The sequence below is a fragment of the Anguilla rostrata genome, chromosome 8 (assembly GCF_018555375.3).
Source record: "Anguilla rostrata isolate EN2019 chromosome 8, ASM1855537v3, whole genome shotgun sequence".
Taxonomy (NCBI): domain Eukaryota; kingdom Metazoa; phylum Chordata; class Actinopteri; order Anguilliformes; family Anguillidae; genus Anguilla; species Anguilla rostrata.
The window spans coordinates 28,822,083-28,838,374 of NC_057940.1; the positions used below are offsets into that span (position 1 = coordinate 28,822,083).

The window sequence follows — 16,292 nt, forward strand, 5'->3', positions numbered from 1 at the left end:
TACTTGGGAGAAAAACGTTTTATTAATAAATTTTCAAAGGTGTAGCATGTCAGTTCTAGAGGGTTCTCTAGGACCTATTTTTCATCATCCACAGCCTTCCTGAAGCCCTTTCAAAGTAGCACACCAAAATGTCAATGAACACCAGGGCTTAAGCCCTGGTTATCAGGGTATTCAACATAAATCATTTTATACCAAGAGTATTGAAAGTGTCCTCCGACAGAGGTATTCGGTCCTACTGATGTTCGTGTGCAAAGCTGAAATTGAGGAATGTTACGTGGGTCCTGTATATTGTTTCCAAGAGCGGTTTTATTATCGCAGCTCTGTACTGACTTTGCTGCTGTTCCTTAGGCTTCCAGCTCAAAGTCAAAGTACTGTGGATCAAAGTAATGTAGCCTGACGTAGCCATCTTCTCCACCACTGCCGTAGCTGTAACACAAAGAATTTGGTGTTCAGGCACATGCACACATACATGCTGGCAATGCTAAGGACCTGAACCAGTGTAATGTTTTGTGAATATTATGGGATTACTATGATCTGGCCAGTAGAATGACTGCTATATCAAATTGGCAATATATAAACATTTGTTTAGCAGGTACTCTTCCTGGTTCTATACACCTATGTAAAGATTTTCACACCATTTGTCCAGAGTGCAGTGCTTTGTCTAATCAAAAGAATACACGCACAACTTGTTTTTGGAAATGGAGGTTTTCCTGAATAAAGACAAGGACTGTGGACTGAGCAACAAAACTTTGATTGAGAGGACGCAAGGTTTACGGGAGAACCAACCTTTTCCCATCGGGATGGAATGCCACACAGTTGATGGGGCCAAAGTGTCCTTTCACCCTCCCAAACTCCTCTTCATAGGCAGCATGGAAGAACCTGGGGCAGGAGGAATCCATACCAATAAACCATCACAATATGAACATCTGGGCACCTGAAGGCCAGCCATCGCTTCTCTGAAAACCAGACTCCAGTACATATTGGGTCTGATGGACAGTGGCTACCTCACACAATCCACAGGGCCTTCACCATTCCCTGAGTTCAATTTGCAAATTCATAGGTAATCTTAAAAAGATGATATTGCCACCAGATGGCCTTTTAGTTGCAGGCCACAATTTAAGTAGCCTCTAAATTCTTAGTAGCTTGTAAGATTATTTATGAAGCTTTGACAGGCTGTAAAACCAGAATTAAACTGACCCTTCCCAAATAAACTTGACAGACAGAAATGTACCAGAATGGGCCGAGTTTGCCCCACAGAAAGCACAATTTCAGTTTCTGGTTTGTAGAGCTATCACTGTTGAGGCTTCTAAATACAGCAGAATCCCATTAAAATTTCAACCGACTGAGCATATACATCGCCGACCAAATAGTATTGCAATGTGGTTCCCTGACATCGGACTGACCTGGCCTCAAACTTGCCAATCCTGGTGGAGGTGGTTGTGACGTCCATAGCCTCCTGCCCACCACCCATGACCACCTGTAACACAGGAACAGCAACCGTGGAGGGGCACATTAGATACATGGATCATACTGCTAATTTGACTGTAGCTAATAAGTAGGAACTACAGACGCAGTTACTATCCCAAATTAACTCCATGTGCAAGACAGCAAAAAATAGAATAGGACTTATCACAATAAGTACAACTATAACATTTGGAATGGGGAGGAGGAATGTTTGGAAATCTGTACCCTCCACAATTAATAGGTACACCGTATGCAGGCAGCAAACATCAGTAAGATCCAAGTGTCCTTCATGTGAACATGCTAGAATGGTACAGAAGATAAAAACAGCTCTCTTACATGGTCCATGATTGGAGAGATGGCAGCAGAGTTGACAGGCCTTTCGGTCTTGAAAGTCTTGATGTGATCCAGCGATGTAGAGTCAAACAGCTGCAGGTAGAGGGCCAATAAGCACAGAGCAACTCAACATAGCAATCACACAGTGCACAGAGACAAATCAGGATAGGCTACCCAAACTGAAGGGCCAATCACAGAGTAAAGCAGCTCAGGACAAAAACAATCAGTACCTAATGGTCATTTTATCACCTTAATTAGAACCAGTGGAGAAAAAAAAAAGCTTGGATCCTTCCGTCCTCAGTTAGTTGGTACAGACCTTGGCAGTGTTGTCTTTGGAGGCGGTGACGACCATGGTGAGATCCACTGAGGGCTGGATGTCGTTGATCTGCTTGGAGTGCTCCTTCACCTTTTTAAGAATTTCCCCGGACTGCACAGGAGAAACACATCGTTGTTAACTGAAAGTTCAGGAATTTGCCACAGACAAACAGTAGAGCAGAAGTTAAGGACCACATTCCCTGGTGAAAGCCACAGTACCTTGGCACTGAACTGATTGATTTCTCCGTTCTCATGACCAGCGATGACAAACTCCCCCAGCGGCCCCCACACAGCGCTGGTGATTTTGGACTCGCTGCAGGGCACTGAAACGTAAGGCTGGTTGTCCTCTGGGGCACCGGAGGATGGGGAGGGGTACAAAAGAGAGGGAGGTGGTTAAAAAAAGTGTAAACAAAGGAATTGCATAAATGTTGAATTGCATAAAAGTAGTCAGTGTCACACAAAAGTAAATAACACATTAGACCAGTAACCAGCGCTAATTTGGGAGTCACCAACTACTTGGTGCATAAAGTCTCACATGTGAATGTCTGCCATATTAACATGCTGTGTGTTTCAACACAGTAAAATAAGCTGAATAACACTGACAAAAGACATGACCTGGGGCTAGGGATTACCTATTTGCTGGGGGTCCCGAAGATCAAAGAGGTTCATGAAGCACTGGTACCCCATCTGCTTGTCTGTGGAGAACATGATGATGTTCCCACTGAAGTCGAACCCGCAGGTCCTGACTGCAGAACTAGTTTCCAGCAGGGCCAACTGTTTACCTGCTCAAAGGTAAAAAAAGATGTTAAGGTCAGGTTGAACTCGATTCTGTTTTCATCTAATATGCAACTCAAGTGCCAAGTCAGTGAATCACCCTGCACTAAACGTAGCCTTGTACAACCACACAAGCATTACTGTATAACAATCATAAGACTGCTCCACTTACTCTTCCCTGATGGTCAGCAGCCTTTCACCATGATCTCTCCATTTAAAAAAATATTCCTCTCAAGATTCAATGCAGCAACATACAGCATTCTCAGTCAGAGCCTTTCATTTACTCAACCAGGCCTGTTTGGGCTATTAAGCTACTTTTTCAAGGTGGACATACAATATATTCTGAGGTACATTACTTTCAAAATATTTTGTGAGAACAAAAGTAGCATACTGTACTACTTGCCTGTCTCACAGTCCCATAGCCTGCAACTGTTGTCAGCAGACCCGGTCAGCACGTTCTTGGTGTCCCCTAAGTCTTCAGTTAAAGGAAACATACACTTTGCAATCATCCCCAAATAGCCCCCTCCAACAAATCAGGACAGTCAGAATTATAACTGAATTCAACGGAGTAAAATGCTCAAATTATTAAGCATATCCAGTTAAGTAATTTAAATAGTCCATTCTGTAACCTTAAACATAATACAAGCAATCCTCTGTTAAATTGGTAATCAAATGTCAAAACACACTCATAGTCCCACAGAACAGTTACCAAGATAAACCCAGAAACATGACAAAGGTTTAAAACATTAAACGTGTTGTGCTGTCAATGCCGCAGAACCCAGTCTTTTTTTTTTTTTCGCAGGAAGGATACAGTCGGCATCCACACACCAGACAGCACCTGTGTGACCATTGTAAGTGCCCAGTCTCTCCCCATTGACTGAGTACCACACATTAACAACCTGCATAAAACAAACCGTGGTGAACACTTAGGACCGGCTAAAAGCATAAAATCACGACATATTCAAAATGCTCTAACATTTCAACCTGGACTCATTACTCCATTAAAAGAAAGTAACTGCTCTCACTATCTTAATTTAATATGCATATTCAAAATGTAAAATTTTGAATTAATTTAAAGTGGCCTACAAACAGTATATAAATAAGAATATCACATTTTGACTTGTAATCCACCAATTGGTTTGGCTGTATAACATGTTTATTATTATATATCAGGTGTCAAAATAAATTGTGAATGCATGCTGTTTCAGCGACATTCAAATTCTGAAAGAGGCCAGTATTTTGATAAAACAATGCAATTCAAAATACCAAAATACAATGACAACATATACCCAGTTAGCCATTTACTGCAGTACATTTTAAGAAAAATATGAGTGCCAATTTAATAGCCAGCTAACTGGACAAATACAGTCGTGATATTTGGTTGGATACTGAATCAGAATACTGGAAATGAAAAAGACACCCTCAGGTACATGCCGCAGGCTTGCTGTAGTTTCTGCTCAATGCAGTTTAGGTTACAGGTCTAGAAATATTTACAGGGAGAAATCACAGGGATAAAAGTCAAGCCTGTTGGTCCATCCACTTTACCTGGGGCTAATCCTTACAGGTCAACCCATGATGCCCAAGAAGAAAAAGCTTATGTACTTACAGTATCTTTGGCGGCAGAAAACAACAAGTCTCCTTCTCTGTTGTACTTGATCTGTGTTATGGACCTTTCATGTCCCTGCAAGAGGATTGGCTTCTACAAGGAGGGAGAAGTGGATAACAATGTGAAACAGCTCAAAGAATTAGTCTCATACAGATGAAATGCAGAAGTGACATGGGAGGCATTGATATTGGTGGTCAGTATGAGCTTCCCTGTGTGAATAACTGGTCACTTCATCGTGTTGGTAAGCAAAACTGCCCATATAGGTCCCTCTCCGTTAACTAAATGATTATACCAACTTTGAAAGGCGAGGGAAAACTCGCCACCGCAACCTACGCACCTTCAAAAATTCCATATTCCCACCATACATAGCACTAGATAAATTATAAAGCTAGCTAGTCAAACACTGCTGTTGACAGACAGAGGACTACGTTCAAACGCGATGCATTACGAATTACAACAATTTTTAGTCTAGTCAACTAGCATTAACATTTTACAAATAAAGACAATGAAGTTGCACCATTTTAAATCTAGACTTAAAGCTCCCATAAACAAAGTCGGCTATCACGCAACAGAAAGGCTGGGCACCAAAATACATACACACCAATACAAATTGGACATATAGATGCCTATTCAATCAATCTTGACTGTGAGAAAGCCATCCACACACATGTTTGGCCTGTCCATGTACTGTACGCTTATATACACACAGAGCCAAGTGACTTGAAAGAATTGAGGAAATATTGGGTAGCATTGATTTGGAATACATGTTATAAAATTTCGGTGAGGCAAGATAGCCTATATTGTTTGTAGTACCGTAACTTGGCGTCATTTTGATATCAATACTTTTAATGGCAGGCCTGGATTTTGGCAGTTTGAATGAATGAGTTGCAGACGGTGTATGTCTTGCATGTGTGAGTAACTTGGCATTTTTGTACGTTGAAAACGTGTTTTTAATGAGATCATACATGCTCAATCAATCCTCCTAGCATAGATTAGCTAAACAGAAATCTTTCCGCTAGCAAGCTAACGCTAATGTTACACAAGGTAACGTTATGCCATACTAACAAAACAGCATTTTCCTGACAAATTGCTTACCATTTTCACGGGTAGATGTCTCTCCACCTATTTCAGAGAAGTAACCAAAGCTAGCGTCTTCCTTAAAATATGAATCGGGCGAACTCTTTTCCAAGGCCCTAACAACAGCGTGCTCTTTTCCAATCCGGCATAAAACTAAAGGGCGGAAGTAATCGTCGGATCAGAGGTTAAAGGAACAGGAAGTGCGTTTAAGCCACTGAACTCTTCAGAAGACTTAACATTACCAGTGAAGCTCCCAAACTCCAGTGGTTATTGGAGGCGTTGCAGTCTAAGACTTGGGTGCCAAAAAGCAAATTTACTCATTGAAATCTATTCAAAACTATTAATTTACCCAGGCGAAATTATGCTATTTTTGGAAGTGCTTTTACATTTTAAGTTATTCACCCTGAATTACTCTTCAGTGACGTTAAAAAAATGTCAAAAATCCTATTCACCGCTTCACCTTTAGGTACCTAGTGCGAATGCTATGATACCAAAAAGGCTCATAGTAAACATGGCAGCCCCCATAAACGGGCTTCATGAGCAGCTCCCATAGGAATTCATGGAACCGGTAAACGGAAGCTACCTCCAGTTGTTGTATATCTCGATGGTTTAAACAGAGATTGTGATTAAACGGTGTCCGGTTTAATGCACAGAACTGTGGTGTCGATCATGGAACGCTCTATTGTGGTCTAAGGCCAGTTCACAATGACCATCATAGAATATGCTCACACTACCTTTGAGCATTAAATTCTCAGTTAAACTGAATGTGACTAAATAAAAGTAATAACAGAAGATCAAAGTCAAATTATTTTTTCATTCATGTTTTAATTCTAAAGACATACAGAGACAAAACAACGGAAATGGAAGTACAGCACACACCTTTTAAAACATAGCAATGCAATCTTTGGTACCTGATGAATATAGTGTTGCCCCTAAATGAGCATGAGGTGTAAGTATGAAACAAGTATAATGTGGATAAAGATAATAAGAGACAACAAACTGGATAAAGCGTGTGTTTTATTGATAATGCAGAATCTGAATAAAATCACCTGGAGTTGCTTCAAAATTGTTACTGTTTAAGTGAAGCCTACACTAAAAGGCTATGCAAAAAAAAAAAAAACATCATAAGCCAAATTCTGGAAGACTCAGGTCAATGGCCTTAATCTGACTTAGGGGACATTAGTGTTAAACAAACAGATGCATCTGGCATCCGATATGTATAAATGCATCACATAAATCATTCTGGCGAACTGCCCAGAAATGACACGGTATTACGCTGTCAAACACATAAAATTAAAACACTTTTTCTTTCAAGTGTCATTATCTCCATTTTCCCCACAGGACACACATCAGGAGTGTTAGAAAAAGGAGAGTTTACAATCTGGGCTTCACTGAGAAGACAGTGGCTTGAAATGCATTTCACAACTACAGCACATCATTGTAGTCCCAACAGGGGAGTAATTATCCTCCTGGGCATTTACTGTTACTGACCAAGATAAACACAAACTGAAGATTTATTCCGAAAAATGAGGTCATTGACAGCAAACTGGGCAACGAGGTGCAAATGAACAGTGTGTCATATTAAGTGAAAGATACATTCTTTTTTTCTGGTGACTGATGGAAACCAGTACCTTTGTAAAGTACTTTTAAATAAAAAAACAAAACAATTCACACACAGTTGAGAGGCTGGAATTGCATAGAAAGAGAGACCTGGTTTCACTGACTTTCATTTGCTGTCCTGCACTGAAAATCTAGGAGACTGACCACCACTATACTACAGGGTACTTTAATAAATAAAAAAAGGATCCCTTGCATATCTACGCTTCATTTCCTCAGATCTTACAAAAATAAATAAAAATAATAATATTCAAATTGTTTGATCTAGGAAATTCTAATGCAAGGGCAAAAACTGCGGCTTCTCTGTATAAACTTTTAACCTTTGTATGTTTATTTTCTTGAGCATGAACAGCAAAATAATGCATTTGTAGAAAATACCTTCATTTATTCCTGTTTGTATTGGGATTTTTATGACTTTTTGCAGTTATAGGAATGAGAGTGAACATAACTGAAACATTGGTCCAAAAATTATGCTATTAGCTTAAAAACGTAATAATCAACATTTTATATGATTAAGAAAATCGTATAAATAGGAAAATAGTTGTGTTCTTGTTGCAGAAACAGACTTATAACTCACTGTGTGATAGAAAAGATAAATATAAACTACAACTGTAGGTGAACTCTGCAACATATAAAAAGGTGCAAAGAAAGATTAACAAAAACATTGTAAATGAAAAGTTTGGAGCTTCAAGAGAACTTCATAATTGTGTTGCTCTTGAAGCCCCAGGATTACAGGTTTTTAATAGTTATGTGAATCAGAGTCTTTGCTCAATTACTTTGTCCCCCAAATCCTAGCTCAAGCCAATTTTGAGTTCTGAGGCTTTGGACGTTATTCAAAGCCGGCTATGAAGCAGACGTTTCTTTACTCTACACGGACAGCTCACCCCACAAATTGCGAAGCCAGACCGTCACACAGCAGCTTTCCAAACACAAGTTAAGGCAGCAAATGAAAAAGGGCCTGACGGAGGTACTAGCCATGCTCTCGCTGCTGTAACGCGCAGTGCTCACCCTGCATCACTGGCCATCCAGTGCAACAGCAGCAGCTCAGTTCAAGGGGTGGTCAGCCAAGACATATCCACACAAGTACAGCGCGGACGCACACACCAACACACTCAAAGCGCTTTGTGATCGCGTTGGGCAAACAGCCACTTGCCTCCTTGCATTGCTCGGCATGTAAAAGCAGGGAATGTTTGTGAATGTGTGCTTTACAGAAAAGAAATTAGGGGTGGGGGGAGGGAGGCAAAAATAACAATGGAGGCACGATCCTGAGGGAAAGTTAGCTTCCTGTCAAGATGTGGTCCCTCCAAAAACAAAGATGGTAAAATGTTGCTGCAGCAGAAGACTGGGAAAGGGGGACAGGGAGGTGGGCGAGCGGGAGACCGGCGGCTCATTCCTGGGCCGGCAGGGCGCAGGCCTCGCCCGGGGCCTCCGGGCCGCAGTGGCACGGCGGGGGGCAGGTGGCGTGGGCGGGCAGAGTCTCTGGGTCGGGGCTGCTGAGGACTCTGGGGCTGCCCTCGTCAGAGTCCGTGGCCTGCGGGCCCTGGCTTCCCACGCACTGCACTTTCTTGCTGAGCTCGTTGCGTTCGGTCTGCAGGGCCCGGCACAGCTTCTCCAGCCGCTGCACCTTCCCCTGCAGGCTCTCCAGCTCCCCGTCCCGCAGCGTCTTCTGTACAACACACCGCCACATCGCGCTGCGTTAGTCATGAGCGCGCGCACAAACCTTATAGGACACACGATTGCCCCGCCCGCCCACTCACTCACTCCAGACCACTGGCCTCAAATGACTCACAACAGCCTCATCTGTAAATAGTTATAACAACAAAAACACAGGCGTCCTCTCCCTTAAACCATACACACAACAATAGAAAGGCATGCCTCACCTGGTGCAGAAAGCACTTTCACATATTAGCATATCGACCTTTCGTCCCTCTCTAGCAGTAGAGAGGAGAGATGGCACCATTGGCTAAACTCAGCTGCAGACTGTACCCACCACTCAGCGACAGGGCCCACCAGTGTTTCTGAATTTCTTGACAAAATGAGAGGCGCTGCTCTTACCTCCTCTGCCATCTCCAGAAGAGCCTTGTTGCTGCTCTCCCATCTTGACCGGTACATTGTGGTCTCTTTCTCCAGCTTCTTAATCTTCTTGGTCATCTGTAGGCAAAAGCACGATCAGCTGGAGTACAGCACCGTGACACGGCTGGCAGAGCAAGCTCTCCCCCGGACATCAGTCTTGTTCACTCTCGCTCGCTCACCTTCTCCATTTCCTGCTTGAATGTTGTGAACACCTCGTTGCTTTTGGAAAGTGTGTTCTGGAACTCTTCAAACTTCTCTGTATACAATGACAACTGGCGAGAGAAATGTTTAATAAGGGAATGTCATCATGAAGATAGAATGCAGTAAGTCTGAAATGACATTTAAACCTCCTATATTTAACAAGTGTTACCATAATTGAACACAAAGGACCCAACTGTATACTTCATTACACTGATAGGGTATTATATTAATCAATGTCCAGGGTAATTTAAGCTCTTCTCATCTGCAACCTAATTATACAGTCACTACAGAAGGGCTAGCTATCCTGTTCCAGGAGATCTACCATCCTGTAGGTTCTCATTTCAATCCTAATTTGGCACACTTATCTCTACTAATTTGCAGCTCGATGAAATCTCTATCTGTTGAATGATGTGTGCTTTGTTAGGGTTGGAATGAAAACGTACATGATGGTAGAATCTCCAGGAACAGGATTGGGCAGCCCTGCACTACAGGGTGCAGAAAAGGTATTACCACAGCATCCGATAACTGTTTCTCAGTGAAATGCACAGATGTTATGAATAAATATTAAAAAATACAAATATAAGTATAAATGCAGCACCCTGGCACAATGGAAAGCACTTTACAGTCACAGCCTTCAATCGATTACGCATAAGGACCATGCGTTCTGCTTGTGACACACGGACAAACTACAGTGCTCTGGAGTGAAGTTGTTTGGAGCACACAGGACCCACTCGGCACGACTGCCCCTCACCTGCTGCTTGAGGTGGACTTCCTGCTGCTTCATGAGCTCACACATCCGCTGGGACTCTACGGCCTCCTTCAGGAGCTGAGGGCAGAGACACCAGCCTCAGCACACGCGACAGCACCAGCCGCCAACAGCAGTAAGAACAGCCTGACCACGTAGGTGACAGGGAACCACCGCAAACACGCAATCCGGGTCGTCTTCCAGGGTTGACTGGGAAGCCATTTATTTTTGTTTGCCTCTCTGCAAACTTGGCTATTTTGGTCTGACCAATATTGATGACGGATGATATCCTGAATAACTCCTGCACTGACTGAATACATGTTTGCCTGTTGTTAAAAACGAACATTACTACAGGTGTACTGACCTCAAGAAGTCCTATAATTCTTGAGGTCAGTTAGACCAGGTCAAGGTCCAATAAAACCTCTTTCATAACCAAACCGAAAACTGTGCTGAACTCCTTTAAAACATTAGAGTGACATTATACTAAATGTGAAAGAAATGTGGCTTCACTCACAAAGTCTTTCTCCCTCTGGTGGCGGTCTTCAGACTCCTTTAGCAGCTCCTGGGCTTGGTGCAGCTTGGCATCCACCAGCTGCTGCTGCAGGTCCTTGTGTTTGAACACTTTATCTATATGCTGGGGGAGACAGGGAGAGCAGCATTTGCATGTGTACACTAGGCTACATCCATACTGGCCTTCTCAACACCTCCCTCCCCACCACTGCAGGAACACTCTGGGCTCCTGCACTTTGTAACTGCTGGTTTACAAACGGCCTTCACGGCCTGCCTACAGTGTTTGCTCAAGCCGCTGTGCCCAGACAGAGGGCTCCATCTGTAGCAGCACCCAACTGAGACTGCAAACCGCAGAAAACCCAAGCGGTCAGAGGAGCTTTCCTGCTTCGGTGGCTGGTGCGTCTTGCAGCCAGTCTATTTCCTTTTCATTCAGTCAATTCAAGAACTGAAACTGAAATTCAACCGGCCCGTAGTTTTAATTAAAAGATTTATCAATGATTCAGCTGAATCTCCATTCATTTCCTGAATTGAAATAGAATTGCAACTAACTCTACTTGCAGAGCGGCTCATTTAGCTTCAGAAAAGCCTGTTATGGCATCGGTTTCCCAGCTGCCCTGGACGTTCCTTAGGGCGCTGCCGCCCGTCTCTCCTCCAGCCGCTGCAGTGAGGCTGGGCGGGGGCCACAGCGCCCCCGGTGGGCTCACCTCCTCCCGCAGCTCGTACTGCTCAATGAGCTTCTTGAGCTTGTCGGCCAGCTCCATGTTCTCCTGCCGCAGGCTGGCGTTGCGCTCGTTGTGCTGCTCCATCTGCGCCTGAATGTCGTTGAGCGTCACCTGGAAGTGCGAGGTCACCTCCTTCCTCTTCTCCTCCTCCACCCGGGCACGCTGCATCCCGTCCTCCTGCACAGCCGCCGGTGGCAGTGGGGAAAAGCACTTCACATTATCAAAGGCAGACATTTACAGTCCACACGAAAGCCGTTTAGCAAACGCTCTTATCCACAGCAACTTACACAAACTACATTTTAACATCTACACATTATACAGCTGGACATATACTGAAGCAATTCAAGTATCAAGTACAAGTGTAGAATGGCAATGCCCTACCTGTGAATCAAACCGGCGACCTCTCTGTTACAAGCTCAGTTCCGTCATCATTACACTACACTACATCAATGCGCTCATATAAATGTTTCGCCACCATGCGCCTTTAAGATCCTTTCCAATCTTGGCAGATCATCAGTTGACACAGGGCAGCCAGCTCCTCCTACTTTGTTCTATGATATCACGTGATAGCTAAATAAACTCTGCTTGTAGATATAACATGACAGATCAAACATGCAAGAAATTAACTGCAGGGCGAACCACAGAAGTGGATAGTGCTGACTGTACAGTCTCCATTTTACCGCATGTGCTTCTCCTTCTGAATACTGCCTGTCAGCATGTGCTTGTTCCCTATACCGTGATCTGTACTGCTTGACCACAAAGAACGTTCACAGAGGCTCTCACAGCATTAAATATGATCCATCGAGTTGTGCTGGTGCCTTTCCACCTTCCCTATGCTTCTTAAAATGATCTACAACATGTAGTACGTAGCTGTGCATCAGGCCTTTGTGCTCTGTGGCCGTGTGCCATTCTGGTCGAGTGTCTGATCGTGTGTTTATCTGAAGGCTGCACTTCCAGGTACAGAAACTGCTATGATGTCCGCTGCTGTAGTGCGATGTGCAGTGGCGTGCGGTCAAGTAGCGGTCGACCAGACCTTGAGCGTGCGGTTGTGTCTCTGCAGCTCCCTGCACAGGCTCTCCAGCTTGCTGCGAGCCAGGATGGCCTTGCTGTGCTCGTTCCTCAGGTGGTCCTTCTCCTGGATGAGCTGCGTCTGCTTCTTCTGCAGGGCCCGCATCTGCTTCTGAGAGTTACGGTGCTCCTCCAGCTGAAACAAGGCATTTCACACAAACGTCACAGGCAGACCGATGTGGGGCCGTAAGGGCATCTGATCACTGAAGCTATTCCTCTGAGTTTTCCACTGCATGCGACTGAAACTCATACAGTGCGCTCACACAGCAAGCAACTCAGTTGACGAGTTGCCGGAAGTCCATTCATTCTCTATGTAGCTGAGCGGCGTGAAGCAACACGAGCAAATGAGCAACTGAGCAACCAAGGTTGCCCGAAAAATGCTGCCCACAGTTTAACTTTTCACGGGCATTGCCCGATGAGTTTCAGGCGTCCTATTTCTCCAACCGATATATCATTTCGCAAAATATTGTTCCGCTCAGTGAGGTGAAAAATGGACAAACAAATTATCATTATGGTACAATCACACCTGGTGTTATACAATGTTTTTAAAAAAAGAGTACAGGGACAAGCGTCTAAAAATGACACTTGGACGGCAGTTTCAACTTGCTTGCTAGCTAGTGAGAGAGATAGAGAGATCGCTAACTAGGTAGCTAACTAGTGAGAGAGAGATGGAAAGATTACACTATAGTGTACATTACGTTACAGCAACAAAATAAAATGTAAATCTAAAATTGTACATCATCCCAACCCCTCCCCCACCCCCAGAACTGCACATGGGGCTTTTTAAATCAGTGTGCATTTCAGGAAGTGCTTTAAATACACCTTGTGATTTTAATTTACAAAATTTCTATCAAAATCACAGGGCTTGAACCGTTTCTGCATGCTCTAAACCAGATGTCACAGTGCTTTCCTCACGTCACACATTCCGATGAGAAAAGCATTTGCTCAACATTCAAATATTTATTAATTTAGTTATTAGGCAGTGAAGAAATGAGAAGAAACAATAGCGGGTATCCCATCCTCTTCACTGCCATCATGAGCTCTGTGCCCATTCCTGCTACACCTGCTCAGGCTGTCTGGCACTGGCTGCATGCCAGTTTCCCTTACCCAGCGCTGCTGCTCAGAGATCAATATCACAGCACAATTCGCAGGCTGAGGAAACAAAGATCTTCTCCTCTGCTAGCCAAGAAATCTCTCACAGCACGTTTTTCCACCAGTAATATTACATTATGTGTTCACAGGTTACAATTACAGATGCTGTTTTTGGGGTCGATGAGGTTTTGAAATTCAGTGGCTGGGGCAGGTACTCTGAAATCAGAAACAATGTGGGTTTGTTGCTCCCTGCCAGGCTTTTTAAGAGACTAAGCACTGCCTCCCTGGCAGGCACTATGAGTGCTATGAGCTCCAAGTTTCCTTCTCGATAACCAGATAAAGCAAAAGCAACTGAGAACTGATTGAATCCACCATTAAAAGCCATTAATTGAACATTATTCTAAAAATACTTCTGCTGACATTGATTTTAAGAAAGGCGATTGAAGTACTACTGTGTATGCATTCAAGGATGAAATCATGGAATTCTGTTTCTGAGTTTTTACTACGTTGGTGATGAGCTTTCAGAGTTAAAAAAGTGAGCCAGGACCTTGGTTTAACATCTAATCCAAAAAAACCTTATGCAACACAACACCCCATCACTGCTCCAGGATATTCCATTTTATTGGTCCAGAAGATTACCCCCCCCAACTGACCCAACAAAACCCCTCATTCTAAGGAGCATTTCCCAGCCAAGTACCAACCAAATCTAAACCCACTTAGTTTAAAGAACTGTAACATGAGAAGGCTATAGGGTATTATGGTTGCTGGTGCAATTTCAGTGATGGGCAGGGAGTTCAGACTCACCAGTTCAGCATACTTCTTGCAGAGGCCTGCCAGTTTCTCTTCCGGTGTGCTCAGAGTATTGAGGGTCTGCATCAAGAGGGTGATCTCCTTTCCTGAGACATCAAAGCACAAACCACTCAAACACCTGACCACAAACCCTTAAGAACACATAACCTAAGCTTTGCTGCTGTTAACGGCGAAAATATCGAGAGGACACAAATCTGGCCTCCACGGCAGCAGACTGTCGGGGCCTACCTAATCCCTTGACTTTCTTCTTCTCCTGCATTTTCTTCTGGTCCTTTTCCACGATGCTTCCGTTCAGTTTGGGCTCCTCTGGCTTGCCGCCCTCTTTGTCGGCCACGCCGTTGACCTCGAGGCCGTCGGGCTGGCCGTTGCAGCCCTCGGGGACCTCAGGCAGGGCCCCGTCCTCGCCGCTGTCCTCCAGGCAGTACGTGCTGAGGATGTCCTCCAGCTGCCTGCTCAGCTCCTCGGCCATGTCGCAGGAGGACGGCGGCACCACCGCCTCCACCTCTGCGCATGACGAAGGAGGGACACATCCTTAACTGCACCTCGGCACCTCTTCACGCACACACAAACACACACTCTCACAAACCCGCCACACATTCAACCAGGCCAGTCACAGCCTTCACAATGGACTGTGTTTTCACTCTGGGGCTTACATGCCTTTGTGTATCAGAGACGGGAGGGTGCCTTACCGCCGTTCTTTGCCTGCTCTTCCACTGGCGGGGTGACAGACTGCTGTTCATCTGTTCCCTCTGGACTGCCTGGGCTCTCCGGAGCCACAGTGCTTCCTCCAGTCACCTCCTCTGAACTGGGCTGTGCCTCTCCACCGCACTCCTGCTCCTGGCCCTCACTATTCTGCTTCTTCATGTTTCAGCCTGAATACACACAGTGCAAGGCACAATGACCCCGAAGCTCTGAATCGCTAATAAATTGTAATAACATGTCTGCTGAAAACAACAATGTAATAAGCAAGTGTCCTCCAGTGCGTGTTGTAAGTGAACTACTGTAATATATGGGGAAGAAAACGAACTGGTACAGGCCATTGACTACATGCATGATACGGCAGCTACATGTCCACCTTAGTCGTCATCATCAAGTTAATACATCGCTTAACGTAAATAAAGGTCTATTGAAAGCAGCCACTCGAAAACAAAACTAAACTGGTAGACAGCCGTTGCCCAGTGTCCGCTTAAGTTCACTCTCCGGTTTACGCAATTATGTCATCCTGCCCTTCGCAAACATAGAAAAAACTCCTATCAAGCAAGCATTTCGTTGATCTTATGACAAAAAAACTAGCATGCGTATTGACGACCGATAAGCTAACGGGAATTACGACAGCCTTGACGATAGTTGGCCAAGTTACAAGCGAGCAAACAGGGTAGCGAAAGTCAGGAATGCTAACGTTATCCTGTAACCTACTTTAAGGCAAACAGATACATATAAGTTAGCTAAGTAAGATTATCCAATATGTTGCTTTTGCTGTAAATAAGAGGAAACGAATAAAAAATTGAAAATACATTTCGCCAGCTAGTTAGCAAGCTAGCCGTGCTACGGAAATAAATTGCTAGCCAACACAGCCCATGTAAATTAGCATAGACAGCTAACGTAAGACTAGTCTTGAAGAAGCTAAACTAGTAACATTTAACAAAATCTGAGACAATAGCGAGACATAAACGAAAATATAATGCTAGCAGGTTTAAGGACTAATGTTAGGTAAAACGAATCAATTTATTACAATGTAGCATTCTAACAGTTGGGTTTTTACCTGAGTCGTTTCAAGTAACCACAACAATTTCACTTCAACTGAGCTTCGCTGCCAACTGACACGGGAAATGCCGGAAAAATGCGAACTGTGATTGGTTAAAGAGCAACGGAAGTTGCTAAGTTT

General features: G+C 44.1%; 2 protein-coding genes across 2 annotated transcripts; both read right to left on the reverse strand.

Moving 5' to 3' along the window:
* Window positions 1-3: 3 nt before the first annotated feature.
* Window positions 4-5,748, reverse strand: LOC135261344 (eukaryotic translation initiation factor 3 subunit I). Its single transcript, XM_064347562.1, has 11 exons — window positions 5,588-5,748; window positions 4,493-4,585; window positions 3,698-3,785; window positions 3,290-3,355; window positions 2,745-2,894; window positions 2,332-2,459; window positions 2,114-2,224; window positions 1,801-1,890; window positions 1,404-1,477; window positions 787-879; window positions 4-426 (listed from the first exon to the last, which is right to left on the reverse strand). The coding sequence occupies exons 1-11, from the start codon at window positions 5,588-5,590 to the stop codon at window positions 345-347; spliced, it is 978 nt and encodes a 325-aa protein (XP_064203632.1). The 5' UTR covers window positions 5,591-5,748; the 3' UTR covers window positions 4-344.
* An 820-nt stretch (window positions 5,749-6,568) lies between these two features.
* txlna (taxilin alpha) lies at window positions 6,569-16,292 on the reverse strand. Its single transcript, XM_064347563.1, has 11 exons — window positions 16,170-16,292; window positions 15,097-15,279; window positions 14,636-14,911; window positions 14,402-14,493; window positions 12,471-12,641; window positions 11,420-11,614; window positions 10,720-10,839; window positions 10,212-10,286; window positions 9,439-9,531; window positions 9,242-9,337; window positions 6,569-8,852 (listed from the first exon to the last, which is right to left on the reverse strand). The coding sequence occupies exons 2-11, from the start codon at window positions 15,269-15,271 to the stop codon at window positions 8,574-8,576; spliced, it is 1,572 nt and encodes a 523-aa protein (XP_064203633.1). The 5' UTR covers window positions 15,272-15,279; window positions 16,170-16,292; the 3' UTR covers window positions 6,569-8,573.